This window comes from Lemur catta, chromosome 10 (genome assembly GCF_020740605.2).
Source record: "Lemur catta isolate mLemCat1 chromosome 10, mLemCat1.pri, whole genome shotgun sequence".
Classification (NCBI taxonomy): domain Eukaryota; kingdom Metazoa; phylum Chordata; class Mammalia; order Primates; family Lemuridae; genus Lemur; species Lemur catta.
This window is the reverse complement of record NC_059137.1, coordinates 85543583-85564348: the sequence shown is the minus strand read 5'-3', so window position 1 is coordinate 85564348 and position 20766 is coordinate 85543583. Positions and strand designations below refer to the sequence as shown.

At 54.6% G+C, this 20766-nt stretch overlaps 1 protein-coding gene and 1 long non-coding RNA gene across 4 annotated transcripts in view; both read right to left on the bottom strand.

Annotated features, from left to right (window-relative positions):
• Positions 1 to 927: 927 nt before the first annotated feature.
• LOC123645822 lies at positions 928 to 9972 on the bottom strand. Of its 2 annotated transcripts, none has more exons than XR_006737716.1 (3): positions 9851 to 9972; positions 1308 to 3082; positions 928 to 1189 (listed from the first exon to the last, which is right to left on the bottom strand). It is a non-coding gene; the product is annotated as an uncharacterized LOC123645822 (long non-coding RNA). The 2 variants fall into 2 exon arrangements; XR_006737717.1 differs by lacking the exon at positions 9851 to 9972 and adding an exon at positions 8153 to 8184.
• A 3427-nt stretch (positions 9973 to 13399) lies between these two features.
• FGD3 (FYVE, RhoGEF and PH domain containing 3) overlaps positions 13400 to 20766 on the bottom strand; it is a 52186-nt gene continuing 44819 nt past the window's right edge. For both annotated transcript variants that reach the window (XM_045562324.1, XM_045562323.1), the window contains exons 16-18: positions 18386 to 18526; positions 16698 to 16838; positions 13400 to 16007 (exon numbers count right to left, since the gene is read on the bottom strand). In XM_045562324.1, the coding sequence (XP_045418280.1) occupies positions 15756 to 16007; positions 16698 to 16838; positions 18386 to 18526 (534 nt within the window). In that variant the 3' untranslated portion in view covers positions 13400 to 15755. The remainder of the gene's footprint in view (positions 16008 to 16697; positions 16839 to 18385; positions 18527 to 20766) is intronic.

The window sequence follows — 20766 nt, the reverse complement described above, 5'->3', positions numbered from 1 at the left end:
CGACTGGGAGCACACAGCACACTGTCAGCAAATGTTTGCTGGATGGGTGCACTGGTGGGGAAGGAACCAAGGAGGCAGGGGGAGGTCTGTAAGCCTTGGGTCTCAGTGTTTTGCTCGGTAAAATGGGCATCACACACATGTGCTGCTAGAGATTTCCAGGGGAAGGTAAGGGTCTGGCCTGGGGGGGGGGGTCTCCTTTTCCCTCAGGGCTTAGCTGAGGTGCTGCCTCCCCAGGAAGCCTTCCTCAAGCCCCTGGTTCACCTGACTCAGCATCCATAGGCCCTGGTGGCCTGGGAGGGGACTGAAGCACAAATCTAGTGATGATGGCAGAGTTCTTGGCTGGGTATGTTTCCCTAAAATTGGATAATGACTGTGGAAATGTAAAATGCTTTTTGTTTTGCTTTATTCTTGATTTTAGTTATTACTCAATAGAAAAATGAGATTTTCATCCTAAAAACCTCTTACAATGGACCAAGTCCAGAAAGTTCCATTGCAAAATGATAAGCCTCATAGACTTCCTCTCTTTTTAAAAAAAAAAAAAAAATTGTTACCTTTTAAAACTAAAAGCAATAATAAAAAGTAACCTGGGCTTGTAACTCCAATGACTTGGATATTTGGGGAGAAAACAATTTTCCCAAAAATATTTTCTGCCAGGCTGTTTGGAGCCCTCAATGCACACCACTAATCCTACTGGCTGCCCTGAAGCAAGGCAAGAGCCTCCTCCCACCTTGCAGGTGGACAAGGGAGGTGAGCAGGCTGCTGGCCTCTGACCAGAGCCTCCCGCTGCTGGGGCCTGGGCTCTGACCACTGAGCTGTCCTACCTGGCTACAGCCTGCATAAGCAGATGTGTCAGCTCGGGTGACATGACATTGAGCCACCACCCTCAGGTTTAGAAATGATGACTGAGAGACATGCAGCAAGGCATCCTGGAGGGTAAAAGGAATGACAGATTTATGAAACAGATACTACTGAGCACCTACAGCGTGCCAGGCCAGTTCAGGAGCTGGAGACACCGCCAGGCACAAGAAGGACAAAGTCTGGCTGGGGGCTGCTCCCCGGCTCCTTGTCCTCTGCAATGGGGCTTCACCTGGCTGCCGAGAGAAGGTCAGATTGTGGATGGTCTTTTTTCCTACCTCTTGACCTTTTTCTGCATTTTCTGAATTTTCCAGAGTGAGTGTGCATCGATTCTCTAAACAAGAAACAGGAAACAGGAAACAAAGATTTTAAATGCTTCGTAGATGGATGTAAACAATTGCAAATATTCCCACCATTCTGATTTCCACTTGCCAGAAAAGGTGTGGACTGACCTGGTCACCGGCTGTTGGGATTATGCCTCTTATGGTGATGTAAGGAGTTCACGTCTAAGGATAGGATTCCAGGAGGGGGTGGTGCTCTCACTGGCCTGGAGCTGCTCCCAGCTAAGCCGGCGGGTCAGAAGGCGCAGGTGGGCCAAGGGCAACTGGAGGCTTAGTGCTCAAGGGCCAGTTAAGCTGCTTTGGTGCCCAGCACCTGCCCAGTGAGCAGGGCGAGCCCAAGTGCCTTGTGGTGGGAGAAGCTTGAGCCTTGCTCCCTCCCTCCCTCCCCCAGGCTCCCTGCTGGCTCCTGCCCTGCCCCCACAGACCTGGTGGCTGCTCAGCCCTCACTGGCCCACAAGCTCAGCGTGTTTTAGTCCTGCCTCTTCCCCAGTCCTCAGGCTGGCCTTGGGCCGGCCTTGCTTAAGCCCCTACCCTTCTCTGGGCTCTGGTCTCTTTCCCTACCTTCCCTTAAAAAGGGTCTCGACAGCCTGGGGCAGGTGGTAGCCATGCTGGGAGAGGGATTCCTGGGGCCCCCTAGTGAGGTGGCATCTGGGTATGCCCCCCACCCCTCGCCACAGCCTCTCAGTGGTCTATTAGGCTGTCCGAGGCCCATCCAAATGGAGACATCTGAGAGACTCAGTCTCAGGAGACTTCTTGGAGGTCTCCTATTTTAGAGATAGGGAAACTGAGGCCTGTGAGGGGTGAGGGTCTCCCCCTGCAATACAGCCCATCCCAGACCTTCTCCCAACAGCCCGGGATCCAGAGCCTGACTGTCTGGGATTGGCCTGTGGGACCTGGACATGTTACTTGGGCTTTCTGTGCCTCAGTTCCTCCTCCCTACAGAATGGGCATGCTAGGACTCCTGTCCCAGGGCCAAGGGTGGAGCCGTGTGACAGGCGGAGCTTTGCTGCCATCCCTGGAGTAAAGTGGAGCGTGGAGGGCTGCTCTTGGCTCCCCATCTGTGCCGGCCCCTCACTCTGCCTGCACTGGCAGCTCTGGTTTGCTAACAATCGCCCAGCTACCATTGATGAGGGCTTCACTGTCCCCATTTTACTGATGGGGAACTGAGTCTCAGGCCTGTGAGTCACACATTTGCTAGGTGGCCGCCTTAGTTGATTGCAAGGGACAAAAGCTCAACTTAAATTCACTGGACAAAAAAGGAGCCAGAACCCTCCTGCTCACGCCACAGGGCGGGGTGGGCTGGGGTGGGGTGTCTGCAGGGCTCTTTCCTTTTTGCATTTCGCAGCAGCTCAGCATGCTTCCCTCTGTCTGCTTCAGGGCAGCTTCCCTCGGCAGCTTCACCATTCTGAGCAAGGCCCTTGTGGCTCATGGTCCTAGAAGCAGGTGAGTGAGTATCTCTCCCAGGATCCTAACACCTCATCCCAGGATGGATCACCTGGGACCAAGCACCATTGGTCATCCATGGACTAATCACCATGGCCAGGCAGAGGAGCTCGGATGTGGGCCAGGGTTTCAGTATTTCGGTATCTGTCACTACATAGTGACAGATACTTCTTAGAATAGCAACAGTCCTTTCTTTTGCTCATGAACCTGCAATTTAGGCAGGGCAGAGAGTCCATTTCCAAGATGGTTCATCCCAGGGCTGACACGTTGCAGGCCACTGACTTGCCTCCACAGGGCTGCTTGAGCTTCCTTACAGCATGCCAGCTAGCTTTCCAAGAGCAGGCATTCCAGCAGAGAGGAGGTAGAAGCTGCCAGTTTCTCAAGGCGTCAGCCCAGAAACATCACTTCTGTTGTTTTGTATTCATCAAGCATAGAGCTCAGATCTGAGGAGTAGAAACAAAGATCTCACTTTTCAATGGAAGGAGTGTCAACAAATTTGTGGGCCACTACAGGGGCAAATGTCTGTGCTTTGGATGTAAGCACTAGACCAGGTAACTCCCAACCTCTTCTTCTTCTTCTATTTTTTTTTTTTAAGAGATGGGGGTCTCACTCTGTTGTGCAAACTGGAGTAGACAATCACATCTCACTGCAGTCTTGAATTTCTGGGCTCAGGTGATCCTCCCTCCTTAGTCTCCTGAGTAGCTGGGACTACAGAAGTGTGCCACTGCACCCAGCAAATTTTTAAAAGATTTTTTGTAGAGACGGGGTCTTGCTATGTTGCCCACTCTGGTCTTGAACTCCCAGCCTCAAGTGACCCTCTTGTCTCGACCTCCCAACGTGCTGGGATTACTGGCCCCAGCCTCCTCTTGAGTATCTGCTGAGCATCTGAGCACCAGGAGCCTGCTCCAAATTAGAAAACTAAGATCAGGCTGAGTTCCAAAATGGAAGTGTGATCCTATGACATTTTTCTTTCTTCTTTTCATTGTTTTTTTTTGATAAAACACAGACATACGCATACACAGATACCAACACAGGGAAAGGCTGGAGGGCACTAAGTGCACGGTGTTATTGCTGAGTGAGGATACGGGTAATGTGTGTGTTCGTGGTGTACCCATATTTGCTAAACCATTTAGAAGATGGTTTACACTTCCTTTGTCTGTACCCTGTGCTGTAATGACACTGTCAGAGGGGACAGGCAGGTGCAGCCCATTACCAGAGATAAGACCACCTCTCAGGCGGCAGATGACAAGTGCACATGAAATCCTGGTGATGGTGTGCACAGTTCTTTCTTTCCCTTTGAGAAGTGGTTCAACCCAGGTGGGTTCAAGCTCATGTGGCCATCCAGGGTCTCCCTGCACTCTTTTCTTCCCTGTCCCTTTCTACCCCCATGGTCCTGAGCCCTCCCAGAAACCACCTCACTCGGGAGGTGGTTACGGTGGGTAACGGGAGGCCAAAAGCTAGCCCGCTTGGTGGCTTTGTGCAAATTTGGAGAAGGCCACAGCCCTGAGGGTAGTGCATGGGCTGGATCTCAGCATATGTACATATTCACCAGGGCCTCTGTGCAGTGGACAGCCTGCTCAACTGCACATGGCAGTCCTTGGTGGGGAGCATGTCACTACAGCCTTCAGGGGGCCGAGGGCTCCCAGGTTCTGCAGGTGGAAGCCCCACAAGACCGCCTTCCCCTTGCTGATGGCCATTGCCTCTGGAAGCCAGACTCCATGGAGCGGTTATGCTAACAGCCCTGGCTCAACTCTTCCTCAGAGCCGAAGCTCCTTCCTCGCCTCCCAGTTTTATTCCATCCACTCATTAAATACTCACCAAGGCTGCCTGGTGCCCAGCTCTGTGCTCCCCGCCCTGGCCTTCAGGATCTCTCAAATCTACAGGGCCGAGGAATAAAGTCCTCAGTCCTCAGTGAAGCCATTGAGACCCCCCACCCACCCTTATCTTCAGCTGCTCCACCAGCCCCTCCCCACAGCACTCCAGCCGAGCTGACCTCCCCACCCACGCTGCCCAGCTCTGTGGCTCTGCCAGCGCTTCGATGCTCGGCAGGCACCACCTCCTCCACGTTGGGTTGGGGCAGACCAGGGGCTTGTCACCCCTCCCCAATGCTCCCACCCCGCAGACAAGTCATACCTCAATCATAGGAACCATACCTGGTTCATGTCTGTGACCCTGGAGCCCAGCAAGGGCCAGGCGCAGAGCAGGCACCCCTAGTAGCCCGTGGTGTGTGCGAGTGGGCCAGCACTGCAGGCAGGTACCTGCTGTTCTCTTCTCCCCACTCACCAAATCGAGCTGTAGCTCAGAATGTGGAACTTGGCTTCAGGCCACCTTAAGCTCACACCCTAGTCCTGCTCTGGTTCACTCTGGGCTGGTCCCCTGTGGCAGATGCTGTCTGTGCCTGCCACGTTTCCTCAGGTAGGCCCTCTCGGGGGGCCCCTCGGCCCGATTCCCAGCTGCCGGGGACTCCCTCTGGGATCCCATAGTAATCATGTTTTTTATTTTTTGTGTTCTGATGCTCTGACATCTGGGCCTTGCTGACCCTGGAGGGCCTGCCCATCCCAGGGCTAGCCAATTCCTAGGGACAGTAAGGACTCACCTGTGGTCACATCTTTCAAACACAAACCAACCAACCCAGAGCCACACCCGCCACCTCCTCTGTGGAGCTTTCACCCCAGGGCAGGTGACAACTAGGCAAGCCGTGTGCCCAGAGCCACTGAAATGGTTCAAACTAGCCAATCCTAAGCCTGCTGGCCCTGCCTCTCCCATTCCTTCCCATGGAAACCACAATAAAGGCTCAGGTCCACGTTTTCCCCTCACTCTCTCTGCCTCATGACTGACCCTGGTCCTTCCCTTGTGGCCCCTCATATCAGGGTGTGCCCCGTCCTCTTGGGGATTGTGAGTAGCAAACTATTAATATCTTTTCAACAGCCGTCATCTCCTGATCTGTTGGCCTTACTCTACCTGAGTAATAATAAATCTGAATCACTTAAAAACAGGTCTGAAGCCCCTCTGCTCATGCAGGGCAGGCTAGAAATGGTGGGGAACGGAAGGTCCCAGGAGCAGCGCTCAGCCTGTCTGTCCGGCGCTCATAGGTAAGTGCCCTGGCTGCATGACACCGAGGTGATATTCTACTCTGTGGGAAGCCGGAACTGGCCTGGCGCTCACAGCCCCTGGCGAACATGACCCATCTCACAGAACATCAATATTACACAAGATCACTCCATAATCTTGTCTTGGCACAGAACAATCAAAGTCACTGGGCAAACAATAAAAACGCCAAGGTCCCCCTATCCTGGGTAACATGAGTGGCTGCTGCTTCATTACCAATTGCAGCTTTAGCCTCACTTCGTTCCTCCACTTTCTAATAAAATTGATTAAGATACCCAAGCATAGAATTACTTTCACTTTCTGACACCATCCAATCCATCCTGGCTTCCTTGAATCTCCCTCTCTCAAAATTGCCTAACCCAAGCCCAAATCCTATGCTAACTGCTACCGAACACCAGCGTGCTGGGACACCCTAGGCTTTCCCGTGGTGTGTGCTCTCACTCATTGCAGCAAGTCTACAAACCCCACTTTGTTTAATGACAGGTATGTTCCTGGGCGGTTTCAACCGGAGGGATGGAGTAGTAGCTCCCAGAGCTCCCTGGCAGACTAAGTTCCAGCAGCCTCCAGTCCTAAGTTGCTTAATTACACACCATCTGTATTAGTGTCCCAGGGCAGCTGCAACAAAGTACCACAAACTGGGGCCTCAAAACAACAGCAGAATCCTTGGCACTCCTGGCATGTAGCTGTATCCCTCCAATCACTACCTGCAACATCACATCTCTGCGTGTCTTCTCTTCTTATCAGGATGCCAATTATTGGATTCAGGGCTCACCCTAATCCAGGATGACTTCTTTACTAACTGTATCTGTCAGACTTTATTTCCAAATAAGGTCACACTCTGATGTTCTAGGTTGACATAAATTTGGGGGGACACCAACCCACTACAGCCTGACCCCCAAAGAGTCTCTTTGGTCCAATGTTCAAAATGTATTCCCCCCATCCTCACACCCCCTAAAGTCTTTACTCATTCCAAAGGGAGAATATGGAATAAATGAAGGGGTCACTTGGTCTTAAGCAAGTCTGAAACCCAGCAGGTTTTGTGGTCTTAAAAATAATCCTCTGTGACTCAACGCTCTGTCCTCTGGGCCTTTGGTGGTGGCCCTGCTCTCTGGGGTCACAGCAGCTGCGGAAGTGCCACCTTCTCTAGCCTGTCTCTCCATCCATGTCTTGTTCTCCAAGGCATTCTTCCTTCTTTTCATCCCATCTCTATCTATGCCTTTCGGTCCAGGCTGGCAGTGTTTCTGCTGATGTAACATTCTCAGGAAACTTATGGCTTCCTATGTAATTCACAGGGCCCATGCCATCAGACAGGAGACCCCTTCACAGATCATATCTATTCCTGGATCCTGCTGAGATGGTTGATTGGATCCACAAGTCACATTCCTAATCTCATCAACGAAACATTGCCCAGCAACACCCTTGGTGTTCTCTTTAGACCTGCAGTCCCCAAGCCCCTGGGCTGTGGACCAGGACTGGTCCGTGGCCTGTTAGGAACCAGGCCACACAGCAGGAGGTGAGCGAGCAAAGTGTCATCTGTATTTACAGCCCCTTCCCATGGTTCCCATCACCGCCTGAGCTCCACCTCCTGTCAGATCAGTCACTGTCTCCCACCACCCCCAGATGGGACCGTCCAGTTGCAGGAAAACAAGCTCAGGGCTCCCACTGATTCTGCATTATGGTGAGCTGTATAATTATTTCATTATATATTACAATGTAATTATACTAGAAATAAAATGCACAATTAATGTAATGTGCTTGAATCATCCTGAAACGCCCCCAACCCAATCCGAGGAAAAATTGTCTTCCATGAAACTGGTCCTTGACACCAAAAAGGTTGGGGACCGCTGCTTTAGACCACACTTTCTCAACAGTGAATCATTTGATTTTAGTAATCTGCACAGGCTAAGGACCTGCCAAATCACCAAGTGTAGGTTCCTTTTTCTTAACAGTTCCTTCCTCAATTTATCTCTTTTCTCTTGTTACAACAAGCAGCAAGAACACACCAGGTCATGCCTTCCACACTGCTTGGTAATCTCCTTGGCTAAATATCCAAGTTCATTACTTACAAGTTCTACTTTTTACCCAACAGTAGAACACAGTTCTACAGTTCAGCCAAGTTTTCTGCCTCTCTGTAACAAAGATCACTTTTCCTCCAGTGTCCAGAACATCTTTCTCTTTCCAAGACCTCACCAGAAGCACCTTAAATGTTCATATTTCTACCAACATTCTGCTCCTGATGATATATGTATTCTCTAAGATGATAGACACTCTCTGTACAGTTTTTCTTTTTTCTAAGCTTTCACAGGGAGCACCTTAAATAAATGTCCACTTTTATCCCTTCAAGCCAATGTAGGTTTTTTCTATCAAGCACCTTAAAACTCTTCCAGCTTCTACCCATTACTCACCTCCAAAGCTACTTCCACATTTTCAAGTATTTGTCACTGCAGCATCTCACTTCCTGGTACAAAATCTGTATCAGTTTGTCAGGGCTACTGAAATCAAGGTGTTGACAGGGCCAAGCCCCTCTGAAGGCTCTAGGGGAAGATCCTTCCTTGCCTCTTCCTAGTTTTGAGCAACTCCTGGAATCCTTGACATTTCTTGGCTTGTAGATGCATCACTCCAATATCTGCTTCTGCCATCCCATGGCCTTCTCCCTTCTATGTATACATGTCCTTTCCTCTTGTAAGGAAGTCATTGGATTTAGAGCCCATCCAAATCCAATATGACTGCTATAACTCTCATTCATATTAATGCAGTCTTGGCATACATCTTGTCCTGTCCCTACCTTGTCACATTTGATCTACATGTTTTGATGCAGTCTCCACACAGTTCCCCTTTTTGTGTTCTAGACAGATAAGGCCCCAATACCCTGAACTGCTTGACCACCTTACTTCTGCTTTAAGTCTGGGGAACATGACGATGTAAGCCCCAAGTTCCAGTTCTAATGCTCCCTTTAAATTAACCAATCCAACCTTGTCTTGAAAACTCACCTAGGTAACACCCTAGACCCTTGGAGAGGTGTTGGCCCACAGGCCCCTCTCTCTGTCTTGCTCCTTACCCACTGGTTGTGTGACCATGTCCCGAACCTACCCTCCCCTTCCCATTGGCCTGTAAAACACGCTGCCCTCTGCTTTCTGGGTTCTGTGAATCATAAAGTTAATCTTTCTGCCATTCTGGTGTGGTGTCCCTCACTGTACCCTACCCGACTACACCGAACCTAACTTAAATACCTCACTTAGCAAGTCACAATGGTGACCTGATCTTAATTTAACTAACTGCATCTTATTTCCAAATAAAACCATGATCTGAGGTTCTGTTTAGACATGAATTTGGGGGAGACACTATTCAACACACTACTCCCTGTATTGGCTTTTATCCTATCTCTGCCTCCGTCTCCACTCCCCAGTGTTTCAAGGATCACCTCCCAAATAAACTCCCTGCTTGGAATCCATGGTCTGCTACAGGAAATCCACCTAAGGCCCGGCCTCCCCGCTGAGCAGCAGGGGCCTTCTCCGGAAGCGGAAGCGAGGTGATTACCAGAGTCTCTTCCTCTGAGGTTCTGTGAGGACAGAGGAGAAAGTCCTGTAGGCCTCTGGGCTTAGGGCCTCCCACAGCACAGTAGTCACTCCCTGACTCTGGGAAGTGGAGTGCTTTGTGACTAGACCCCAGTATTATTTTCCTTAGAAGCAGATGGGCTGTTCGAGTGTCGGCAGTTTTCCAATGCCCCGTTGAGGCAGGTGTTGTTTGGGGCAGGAGGCAGATTATTTTCTTAGCTTTGATAAGGCAAAGGGAAAGCCCAGCTCCCTTTCTGGGGATAGAGATTCCTAGGGAGGTGGTGTGTAGCATTTACAGTGGGCAGAGCTGGGGCACTGGAGACTGAGCTGCTTAGGGGTGGGGGCAGGTCTGGCTCTGGCAGGAAAGTCGAAAGGTTTTTGTGTCCCTTTCAGAGATACTGTGAGCCTGGATTCCGGGTGGGGGAAACATGGCCAAAGCAGGGCCTTTTGGAGGGTGTAGGCTAGTCTCTGCAAAATGGTGGCTGTTGGATTGTGGGTGTGACAGCAGTTAGCAGAAAATCTGACTTTAGGAGAAATTTATGCACTCACATAGCCACTTTAGATGAGATCAGCTTTCCTCCCGCCTCTGGGCCTCACTGGGAGACTCTTTCCTTTCTAGAAGACTGCCCAAGCTCAGCAGCCAGGCTCCCACCGCAGCCATCAGCGGGCAGGGAAGCCATCTTGGGTCAGATGACCATCCCCAGCCAATCCCTGTGGCTGAGGGCATGGGGAATGCTGATTGGTTCAGCCCGAGTCACGGGACTCCGAGAGTGGCCCCCACTTCCTGGTTCACCTTGGCTTTCCAGAAATTCCAGGCTGTGCTTACCAATACCCATCCTCCAGCTCTTCTCTTGCTACCCCCAGCCCCCCACCCAGCCTCCGGGCACAACCTCACATTTGCTCCGCCCTGGCTGGTCAGAGAGGGCTGAGTCCAGTCTGGAGCTAGTATGGGGCATCCACAGAGGAGGACCAATGGAGTAAGGACAGAAGAGTGGGTGGGCTGCGTCCTCGGCAACACTCGCGGCCAGGGCACCCTTAGGGCCTGTGCTTCCTGTGAGCACGCTCGGGGTTCTAGGGAAATGGAACCCTGCATAGGAGGTGGCATGTTGCTGTGTCCGACCACACGGTTGTTGTCATCGTCATCGTCGCTAAGATGCAGCCTTCCCTAGGCTTGGGGGAGCCTCTGTGTAGAGCTTCCCTCCAGCAGGGCATGGAGCCCAGAAATCCGCCAGATCAGCAGGGAGGCGGGGCGGGGCCCTGGCACCTTGGCCGTTTTCTAGAACGGAATGTGTAGAATGTGGGGTGGGCGCCTGGCTGCTCCTCCCCTGCCTCCCTCCTCAGCCCACCCAGACCTCCTGCCTTCGACTTCATCCAAGGTCCCTTGGAGTAGAGAGAGAAGCCCGCGCGTAGAGGAGTCTGTGACCTCTATCAAGTCCCTTTGCCCCGTTTCCTCCTCCACATAGGGCGATAGGAATTCCTCCAATCTGAGTGATGGATGAATAGTGTGAGACGTGTTGTGGCCAGGGAACAGCCTGGACTCTTGTCACAGCCCACTTGGTGCCCCTTGGGAACCATGGCTGCTGTTTCCAGGGGAGAAGGAGAAATGCTGAGGGGGAGAGTGAGCAGGTCTGGACACACCTGCCCAGTGCCAAGAGTTGCCTGCCTGGATGTAGTGTGCAGCTTCAGAGCTGACCACTGCTGGCCCTGCCTACTGAGAGCCCCAAAAGGAGGGTTTCTTGGTGGGGGATGGGTGCCTGAACGGTATGGGCAGCGGTAGGGGGGCTCACAATGCAGCCACCTATGGCTTCCAGCTGGGCCCAGGCTCTCCCTGGATGTCCCCTGGATGGATCGGCCAGAGGGAGCTTAACTGTAGAGACAGAGCAAGCAACTCCAGGGGAAGGTGAGCCCACCCTCCTTCCTGGACGCCCAGTGCCAGGAGTGGTTACTCAGAGAGGCTTGGATTCCAGGAGGCAGGCGAGGTCCCTGCAGCAGCTGGTGCTTAAAGCCAAGGCCTGGAGGCCCCCACAGGTTATAGGGAGGGTGGGGTTGGGGCTGCCCCAAGGCGTGGGCTCTGGGGCCTGGGGCCTAGTGTAGGTTTTGGGGCTTTGGGGTCTGTGGCTGCTTAGAGGTCCTGTGCTGTAGCCGATCTTGCTGTCTCATGGGAGGATGGGAGGCAAACACAGCTGGAATCACACCCACCTGGGTCCAAATCCCCCTCTGCCCGTGTCCTGGGGACATGACTGCCTTTCTGGGTCTCAGTGTGTCCATCTCTACAGTGGGACCAAACATCTGAGGAGGAGCTGACTCTTATGTTCCTGAGACCCAGGACCTTTATAATCTCAGGCAACATCCACTTCCCCATCTGTAAATGAGGACTCCAGACCCACAGTATTATACTTAGGGGCCCTGTGGCAAGACAGGTGTCCCTGAGCCTTTCCACAGCTATTGGCAGTTATTCACTGAGCACCTACTATGCCAGGCAGTGTTGTGGAGGGGCTGAGTCCTGCCCTCTGGGAGCTTCTATTCTACATGGGGAAAGAGAGGTTAAACAAGGAGCAAATAGTTAAAAAAAAAAAAAAGTGCAGAGACGGGCAAGGGGTCTCTGTGGAAGTGGCTGAGCAGTAGTGAGTGTGGACGAGGCGGCCACAAAAGATTTGCAGGAAGAGCCCCCGGGCACAGGGGACAGCAAGTGCAAGGCCAGAGGTGGGAAGGAGGCTGGCGGTTCTGAAGGCCCAGTGGCCAGAACCCGGTGATGGGGCTGGAAGTATAGCAGGACCGGGGCGTAGAGGTGGTGTCTGACCCCCTTCCCAGAAATCCAAGTAGTGTTCAGTGCACTTGCTTCCCCAAGCGACAGGGCACTCCGAGGCCGGCCTCCGCTCTGTGCAGCCCAGGCTGGGGCCCCAGGAGGTGTGCTAGCAGTGCCTGGTGCAGGAACAAAGGGATGAATGGATGAGTGAATCCCTGCTGGCACCTAACTCACTGTGTGACCTCCAGCAAGTGCATTTCCCCCTCTGCGCCTCAGTTTCGCTACTGTTAAGATGCCTTCTGAGTCATAATTCTCTTCAGTGGCTGGACAGCTCCGGGTCTGCAGCAGGTCCTCTTGGAGGCTCATTTTTCTTCCCCAGGACTGCGAGCAGCATCCCCCTCTGGGCCTAGTAGGGATGGTGTGCCCTCCTTGCAGGAATCTCTGCCCAAGAGCCCATTCACTCCCCTCTCCCCTGGCTTTCTCCTCTTTTTCTCTGCTCTCCTGTCTGAAAACCTTTCTGCTCATGCCCACTGTGCTCCAACTTCAGCCCCTGAGCTGGTACCAGGAGCCCCCAGCCTGCAGGCTGGGCAGGCAGGAGCCGCCAAGGGTTGGGGGGGACAGAAGAGCCCTAACTCTGGTGGTGATTGGACACCCCAGACCCTGTCCGGTCCCATTTGACATTCTTCAGGCCCCAGAGACCCCAGGTGCCACCTCCCTGCCCAGCCCACAGCGCCCCTTCTTCCCCACCCAGAGGGTGGCCTCCTATGCCTGTGGAGGGGACAGCTGGCCTTGGGGAGGAGGAGGAAGAGGAAGGACAATGAAGCGGCCAGGAGCCAGCACGTATCCAGCAAGTGGCCAGGCTTTGCTGCTCCACAGATGGGCAGTGGAGTGTGCCCAGGCCCCGGGCTCTGGGGCAGGAGGAGGGCCAAGGAGGCGGGGTGGTGAGAGGCATGGGGCCCAACACCCAGGTGTGGACGCCCCACAGCAGCCTGCTCCTCGGCAGCCCCCTTTCTGGGGCGCACAGCAGAAGGGCTCTCTGGGGACAGGCCCTAGGAGCGCCGGCCCCGTAAGATGCGGCACGGGGTCTGCACGTTGGAGGCCCCTCACTCTCCCTATCTGAGCCTCGGCTTCCTCTTCTGGAAAAAATGAGAACAACCCGCGGCTGCTAGTGTAAGAGCAAAGAAGACTGGGTCTGGGCCAACTGGCATCCAGCAGGTCCCTGCAGCGGGTGACAGAGTCTGGAGGCACGCCCTGCCCAAGGCCTGTGGTGACGCGCCTTGTCCCTGCTTCTCAGAGGACTCCCCTCTGGCCACCCACCTAGGGTTGGTTGGAACCACCATGATTTCAGACTCTGCAGCAGTTACTAAAGTTTATCAGGATATTTTACAAGGACATCTGGATTTCTTTTATCTCTAGAAAATGTTGGAAGCGCTGGGCATACAGGCTGACACCTGGGCAGGGACAGTTGTCGAGGCTCCCTACGTCACCAACGCCGTCGGCCTCTGCTCGCCCACTGGCCACTGCACGGTCTGCATCTGTCATGACGCTCAGGGAGGAGGGCCCAGGCTCCATCTCCACCCCCACAGCACCCTGCAGCCAGACGGATCTGTTAAGATTCCCAAGCTTGCCCGACCCCCTCTGGTCACAGTCCCCTCCAGAGTGCTGAGCAAAGGAAGGAAGCCTCCTGAGATCACTGTGGACACCTTGTGTGTGGGGACCCTGGGCCACCCACAGCCAGGCTAGTGGGCGGGAGAGGAGAGGGCTTGGGACCAGGGGACCTGCCGTCAGGACCCACAGCACAGTTCAGTGGCCTCCCACAGACCTTGCCCCTGCTAGAGTCGCCATGCCCGCCGGCCGCTTCCAGTGGCCCACTCGGTTCCAGGGCTGTGGGTCTCATGGGGGTCTCCTCTGGGTCTCATGGGGGTCTCCTCTCTGTGACTCAGTTTCCTTAGCTGCCGTGTGGGAATTTCCTGGGGTTGTGGTGGGATGGCAGAAATGGAACTACTGCAGGAGGCAGAGGGCAAAGTCCTGACCCCTAAAAGGGCCTCATTCGGGCTGCAGTAGGTGCTCAGTAGACGTGTGTGAGGGAGCAGGCTCCAGGCACGCTCTGTGCAGACAGCAAGCAGGAGATGAATGTGCGTCACAGCTGAACTCTGGTCAGGGAGAGGGCAGGGCCAGCAGGCCGGGGTCCCCTCACAGCGTCCTCCACTGACTGGCCCTGCCCCAGCTGCACTAGGGGGTTTACTGTGTTTCCTTGGGCAGTAGCTGGAGCAGGGCCAGGCGCCTCTGGGCAGCCAGAAGGGCCCGATCCCATCCTTCCCTGGTGGCACCATCCAGCGTGGGAGTGCACGGGGGGTGCGCTTCCCTGAGCCTTGGGTTCCCCAGTGTGAAGTGGAACTATTAGACCACCCAGTGCAGCATAGGGACCTTGGGGCAGAGGCCCAGGTATATGGCAGGGGCTCTGTGTGCAGTGGCTGTGGCAGCATCCCAAGGACAGCCCAGCTAGATCTTGCATAAGCTCAGCTGTGCCCCCCTCCCCTGTGACCCCCACCTGTGCCCCCACCTCATCTGTGACTAGTCCGCCATTTCTGGTTCCCACTCCTGCCCTCTTTAGCACCACCCCTGGGAGGTGCTGTGTGGATATTAGAGGGGTGGGGTTCTGAGGGACAGGGACCCCAGTCATTGGTCCCTAAATCTGCCCACTCTCTCCTAGAGGCCCTTAGGGCTCTGGTGCAAAGAGCACCCCCACCTCAAGCCCTTTGTGAGGTCCCCACAGCTGCATCCTGAGTGCCTGGCACCCTGCCCTCCCACCTCTGAGCCTGGCCACTTGCCTGCTACATGGCACAGTGCTCTGGCAGGACCATGGTGCAGAACTGCTCTCTAGGTGAGGCATGTGGCCTGGGAGATTCTGTCACCCTTGTCCCCCAACTGTCTACCAGTTGGCCCACCTTGTGGGGGGACCCTGCTGAGGGGCTAGGGAGAGAGTGCTAAGGCAGTGGCCACCTGCTGGTGGCAGCATTTATTTATGCAGATAAGTACTGCATGCTGCCTGCCAAGGGGCAGCCACAAATCTCACACTGGCCACATGGTGGCTGGGGTGAGTCTCCCGGCAGAGTTTCTGAGTGTGGTTATTCGGGAACCATGAGTCCAGCCAGGACGGGGCAGGCCCATCACTTGCCCCTCCCGTGCGCTGCAGGCAGGACCTCAGGAGAGGGGCAGAGAAGGGACAGGGAGCCTGGAGCATTGAGTCACAATTCAGCTTACACTGTGTGGATGGACGGGCAGAGGCCGGGGCAGACCACACTGTAGACATCTGTCGACCGGGCAGTATGTTGCTGTCCCTGAGAGGTGCCCAGGCCGCCTCCTTCTGCCTTTTGGGGCTGGTGACACCATGCAGCCCACTTGAATAATGTTTACTTTGGCAGTTGGGCTGCGCTCCCCTGCTCTGAGCCATACTGCTGGGGCTGGGGCTGGAGGCCGGGCTCCTGCCTGAGACTTGCTGGGTGGCCGTGGGCAAGTGGCTGCACCTCTCTGGGCCTCAGTTTCCTCTCCTCTGACGAGAGGGGATCCTCCAGGGTCAATTGCCCTGAGCTCTGGGCTGTCAGCCCACTCTCAGCAGTTCCAGGCACCCTTCATGTGACCTCTGACACCACCTCCCAGGAAAGCACAGGCCAAATGTGGCGGTGTGAAGGCAGTGGGAGGCTCAGCTCACAGAGCAGGAGTGCCAGCAGGGGCCTGGGGCTGCAGAGCTCCCGGGCTGTCCCGGGCCATGTCCCCTTGGGTGGCGGCGCTCAGGGCCTCCAGCCACTGCTGCTGCAGCTCTGCAGAGGGGGCGCTCAGGTACCAGGACTGCTGCGCCTGCTGCAGCTTCCACACGTGCCCCGAGTGGGGCCTCTCCTCGGGGCCTGGCACGCTCACGGTGCAGCTGGCGAGAGGGATGGTGCGAGGCAGCCGGCCATCCTGGAGCAAAAAGCCAAGCGTCAGTGGGGGCCCCAGCCCCCAGGCTCACCCCTGTGACTCAGGCCCTCCCAGGCAGCTAGCTCCAGCCCCATGCACGCAAGGCGGTGCTGAGCCCGATGGGCTGGTGGCCATGCCTGCGCTGTCAATAGGAGGCCGGGTGGCCCACCGGCTCTCTGAGGGAGGACACGGGAGGGGACATCCTGCCTATCCCACAGGATGCCTGAACCCCATGGCCTCCCTCGGACCGCCGGGCCTCTAGGGAGGAGAGGCAGGATGAACCCCTGTGACAGGGTAGCAGCTAGGCCTCAAAGGGGCTGCGTGAGGGTCCCTGACTGGGGGAGGGGCAGTATGGGTTCCTGAGCCGGGCCTAACAGGCTCTGCAGCTCCCAGCCCAGCTGGGATGCATGAATGAATGAAAGGGTGAATAAATGAATGCATGCAGGAGGGAGGTGCAGCCCCCCTCACACCCCACTGGCCCTGGGGTCCTGGCTTCAGTAGGTCCTGCCTCCGTGAGTGGGCAGCAGAGGGGAGTAGAGGGCGCTGGGAAAACTGAGGCCCAGATGACACTGCTCAGCGGGTGGGTCCCAGGCAGGTGGCCCAGGCCTGCTGTGGACACCCCAGGCCTGAGGTTCTTGGCTGCAGGAGCAAAGTGGACCCCCCACCACCCAGCCTGGGGGCGGGGACACGTACCTGGCTACCTCCCTGCAGGTGCAGCATGTGGGGGTCTGACACGGGGACAGCGGCCCACACCTCACTCCAGGCTCCACTGCTTTCCAACAGCCGTAGGGGGCCACAGAGCAGGCTGGGCCCAGTGTCTGCAGCAGGTGGCTTCTAGGGACACAGAGGCACAGGTTAAGGGTGGTCTCACTTGCAGTGGTCATGCTTTCTCCTGAGGAGGCTGGGGCAGGGCCAGGGCCACTGCTTGGAAGGAGCTGGCCGTGGAGCCATGGCCGAGGCCTGGCAGAGATGGGGACCAGCCTCACCCAGCTCCAAGGGTCACTTGAACCCAGGCCTGCGGAACACAGGTGAGTGTGGTATCAGGCGAGGTTTGTAGGCTGGACCCCCTGAGGGGAGGGAGTCCACGTACTGGGTCAGGACAGCATCAGTGTAACAGGAAAACCCAACAGCAAGGCCCCAAGGGTGGCTCATGGCCAAGGGACTGAGCGTGAGTTAGTGCACGCACATGCACACACGCACAGCCTCCCTGCTTGTGTTTAGAGCATCATGGAGACAAGTCTCCTGGGCCATCTGGATGTGGCCCAGACACTGCCTGCTGGAGCTGGTGCCCCTCACACTCAGGGCTCCTGCAATGCTGGAGCCCCCTTGCACACTGTTGAGTCATGTGCCCCACAGCCCCGGGGCTCCCAGAACACACCACAGTATTTAAATTGTAGGAATGACAGAGTGCAAGTGGGGAATGCAAGGGTCTTTCTTCACCATCGAGATCATTCTACACACGGTCCTAATATACTTATTACATCTTTGACCTCTTAGACCAAAGACCCAGACAGGCTCCAACCACCCGAGTCAGAACAGCTGGAACCTTGAAAACATACTGCCCCCAGCCCATCTGGCCACCCCGCCCAGCCTCTGGGAGAGAAACCAACATTATAAACAGCTTCATAGGCGACGGCAGCCTGCAGCTGGCTGTATCAAGTGGAGAGAAAGGAAAATGAACTCTTCTGGGAAACCATGTTTTCTCTTTTTCAGCTTTCTTGTGACCCTATAAAATAGGGACTCTTTTCTTGAGGAAGGAAGGCAGGGAAGGCAGCAGCCACCCTCAGGAAGAGGAGGGGAGGAGGAGAGAGCAGGGAAGAGGAGCGGGGAAGAGGGCTGATGCCCTGCCTGCCTCCAGTGCCCTGCTTGTCCTCTGGCAGCTCGCAGTGGGGCAGGCCACCACGTGGGCAGTGTCTCCCCTTGGGTGGGCCTCAAGGCCTGGACTCGGGGCCAGCTCAAGCCTCACCCTCCAACCAAGGTAACCAGGTGTGAGGCTGACACTTGTTCCCATCTAACCCCTGGGTGCAAACGGTTCCCAAGCCGCAGCCCTGGCTGGTCCTGAGAAGCTCGACATGTGCGCGAGCGCGCGCACACGCGCACACACACACACACATGCACACATGCACACGCACGCACACGCACACGCATGCACGCATGCACCCACGCACACATTAAATTGTGGCTGCTCCAGCTGTTCCCAGCGGCTGTCCCCGGTTCCCAGGGCCTGTGGACCCCACTGAGACACCCCCAATCCGTCCTGGGCCCCGGGGAGCTCTGGGAGCAGAGTTAGCTGAAGCTGTGGGGGTGGGGTGTGGACACGTGGCTGGTCCAGGAGGCTCTCCTGTGCCACTCCGAAGAGAGCAGGAACCCAGAGCACCCACCTCTGTGCTCTGCCTGGGCTCGGCTGAAGCCCCAGGGCTGGGGCTCTCAGGGGCCACGGGCTGCGTCAGGAAACACTCTCTGCAGACACGGCTCTGCCTGCAGTTCTCAGCCTTGAACTCGGAGCACTTTCCACAGATGACCTACAAGACAGAGGGCACCTGTGACCCCACCTCCCAGGGACACAGGACTGTCCAGGAAGAGGCCAGGAGAGGCAGGAGGGGCGAGGGCTCCTCCGCCAGTAGCCCTGTTCAACAGCAGAGAGTGCGGCTGGTGCTACTGGATGTCCAGGGCCTGCTCTCCTTGCCCGGACGGTCCAGAGTCCAGGAGTCTGTGTGCACTGGAAGAGTGAGAGACGCCACCAAGCACATGAGAGAACTCCCCATCACTAGTCATCAGGGAAATGCAAATCAAAGTCATCGTAAGAAAACACTTCACACCCCTCAGCATGGCTGTTATCAACAAAACAAAACAAAACAAAACAAGCCCAAAACCCAAAAAACAGAAAATATCTAGTGTTGGCACAGATGTGGAGAAATTGGAATACGTGCACTGCTTGTGGGAATGTAAAATGCAATAACTGCTGTGAAGAACAGTGTGGCAGTTCTTCAAAAAATTAAATATAGAATTACCATTTCATCCGGCAATTCCATTTCTGGGTATATACCCCAAAGCATCAAAAGCAGGATCTGAAATATACATTTGTATATTCATGTCCATAGCAGCATTATTCACAACAGCCAAAATGTGAAGAAGCAAAGTGGGCCACAGTCCACATCCACTGGCAGTCGAATAGAGGAATCTGGTCCATCTGAACAGCACAGTGTTATTGACCAGGGTGGGTGGAGCACGGGGAGGAAGCCAAGGGGTGCTCCAGAGCTCCTCCCACCCTCGGCTCCCCTACTCTGGCTCCTCACAGCTGCATCCTATTGGTTATCCTGTCTCTGCCTCAGTCTCCCTCCCTCTGCTGGATCCTTCTCCTAGCACACAGAGCGTCTCCTCCAGTTTCAGCGCCACCCACACGCCCCCTTCCAGCACCCTCTTCTCCCATTCGCCTCCTGCCTCATGCACCGAGTGCTGTAGGACCCAGAGATCTCTGCTCAAACATGAGAGTCTAGTTTGAATCGCACCCTGTGGTCGCTGGTTGCTGAGGGACCGTGGCATTCAAACATAGAGACGAATTTCACAGGCATTAGGAGATTCGGCAGAGGGAGAAATTATTCTCTTTAAGTAGATGGAAGGCACCCTCTTTTGAAGTCTCAGTTTTATGGGGATTTTGTTCTTGGAATTTCTCTTTCTTTTATGACTTCCTTTGTGAGGAAGAAGGAACACTGTGCAAACCAAGGCAATGAGAACCCAACTAACCCCCAGCAGCTGGCACAGAGAAGCAGTAATGTCATGGAGGGCACTGAGCCACCTCTGCTGGGTGGTGAAGTCCAGCTTGGCCATGAGGACGCTCACTCCAGGGAAGATTAACAGAAGCTGGAGCTTTTGATCCCAAAGAGTCTCAAAGTGAAGTCCATAGCTAGCTGAGCAGGGGCCTGGGCATATATTCTTAGGATGGTTCTTAAATTAAAGCAACAGATTCCATGCAAGTCTGATAGGGAAAGCAGGGTTGAGTTAAATCCCCTAATCCCAGAGAGTGCAAACTGGGCCCCAAACTGAGTGTTCTTTTAAGAGGTACAGATCATATTACCCATCTGCCTGTCCATCCACCTTCCACCATCTACCATCCATCCATTTGCCACCCATTTGTCCCTCTATCCATCCTCCATCCATCCACCCATTCATTCATCTCTCCATCCTTCACCCACCCATCCATCTACCCATCTTTCACCCATCTATCCATCCATTCACTCATCCATCCATCCCTCCATATGCCATTCATCTATTTGCCTATCCATCCATCCATTCTCCACCCATCTATCCATACTTCCTACATCTCCACTTCTATCTATACTTCCATTCACACATCCATCCATCTATCCACCCATTTATCCACCATCTATACATCTACTGATGCATCCATCCACCCACTCATCCATCTACCCACCCATCCATCAACCTGTTCATTTATCCATCTATTTATCCATCCATCCATCCTTCATCCACCCTATCTACTCATTTATCCATCTACCTAGCCATCCATCCATCATCCATCTACCTATCCATCCATTCATCATCCATCCATCCATCCACCTTCCCTGGCCCCCCACTAGTGTGACAAGGTACAAGGAACATCAGGTCAGGCACAGACTGCTGGTGCCCTTTGGAAAAACACCTCCAAGGCAGCTGTGTGCTGAGATCCACTTGCTAACATAGATTCAATTTTAATATCTTAACCTAAAAATACTTGAATCATTAGTTCTTTAACCTGAAAATA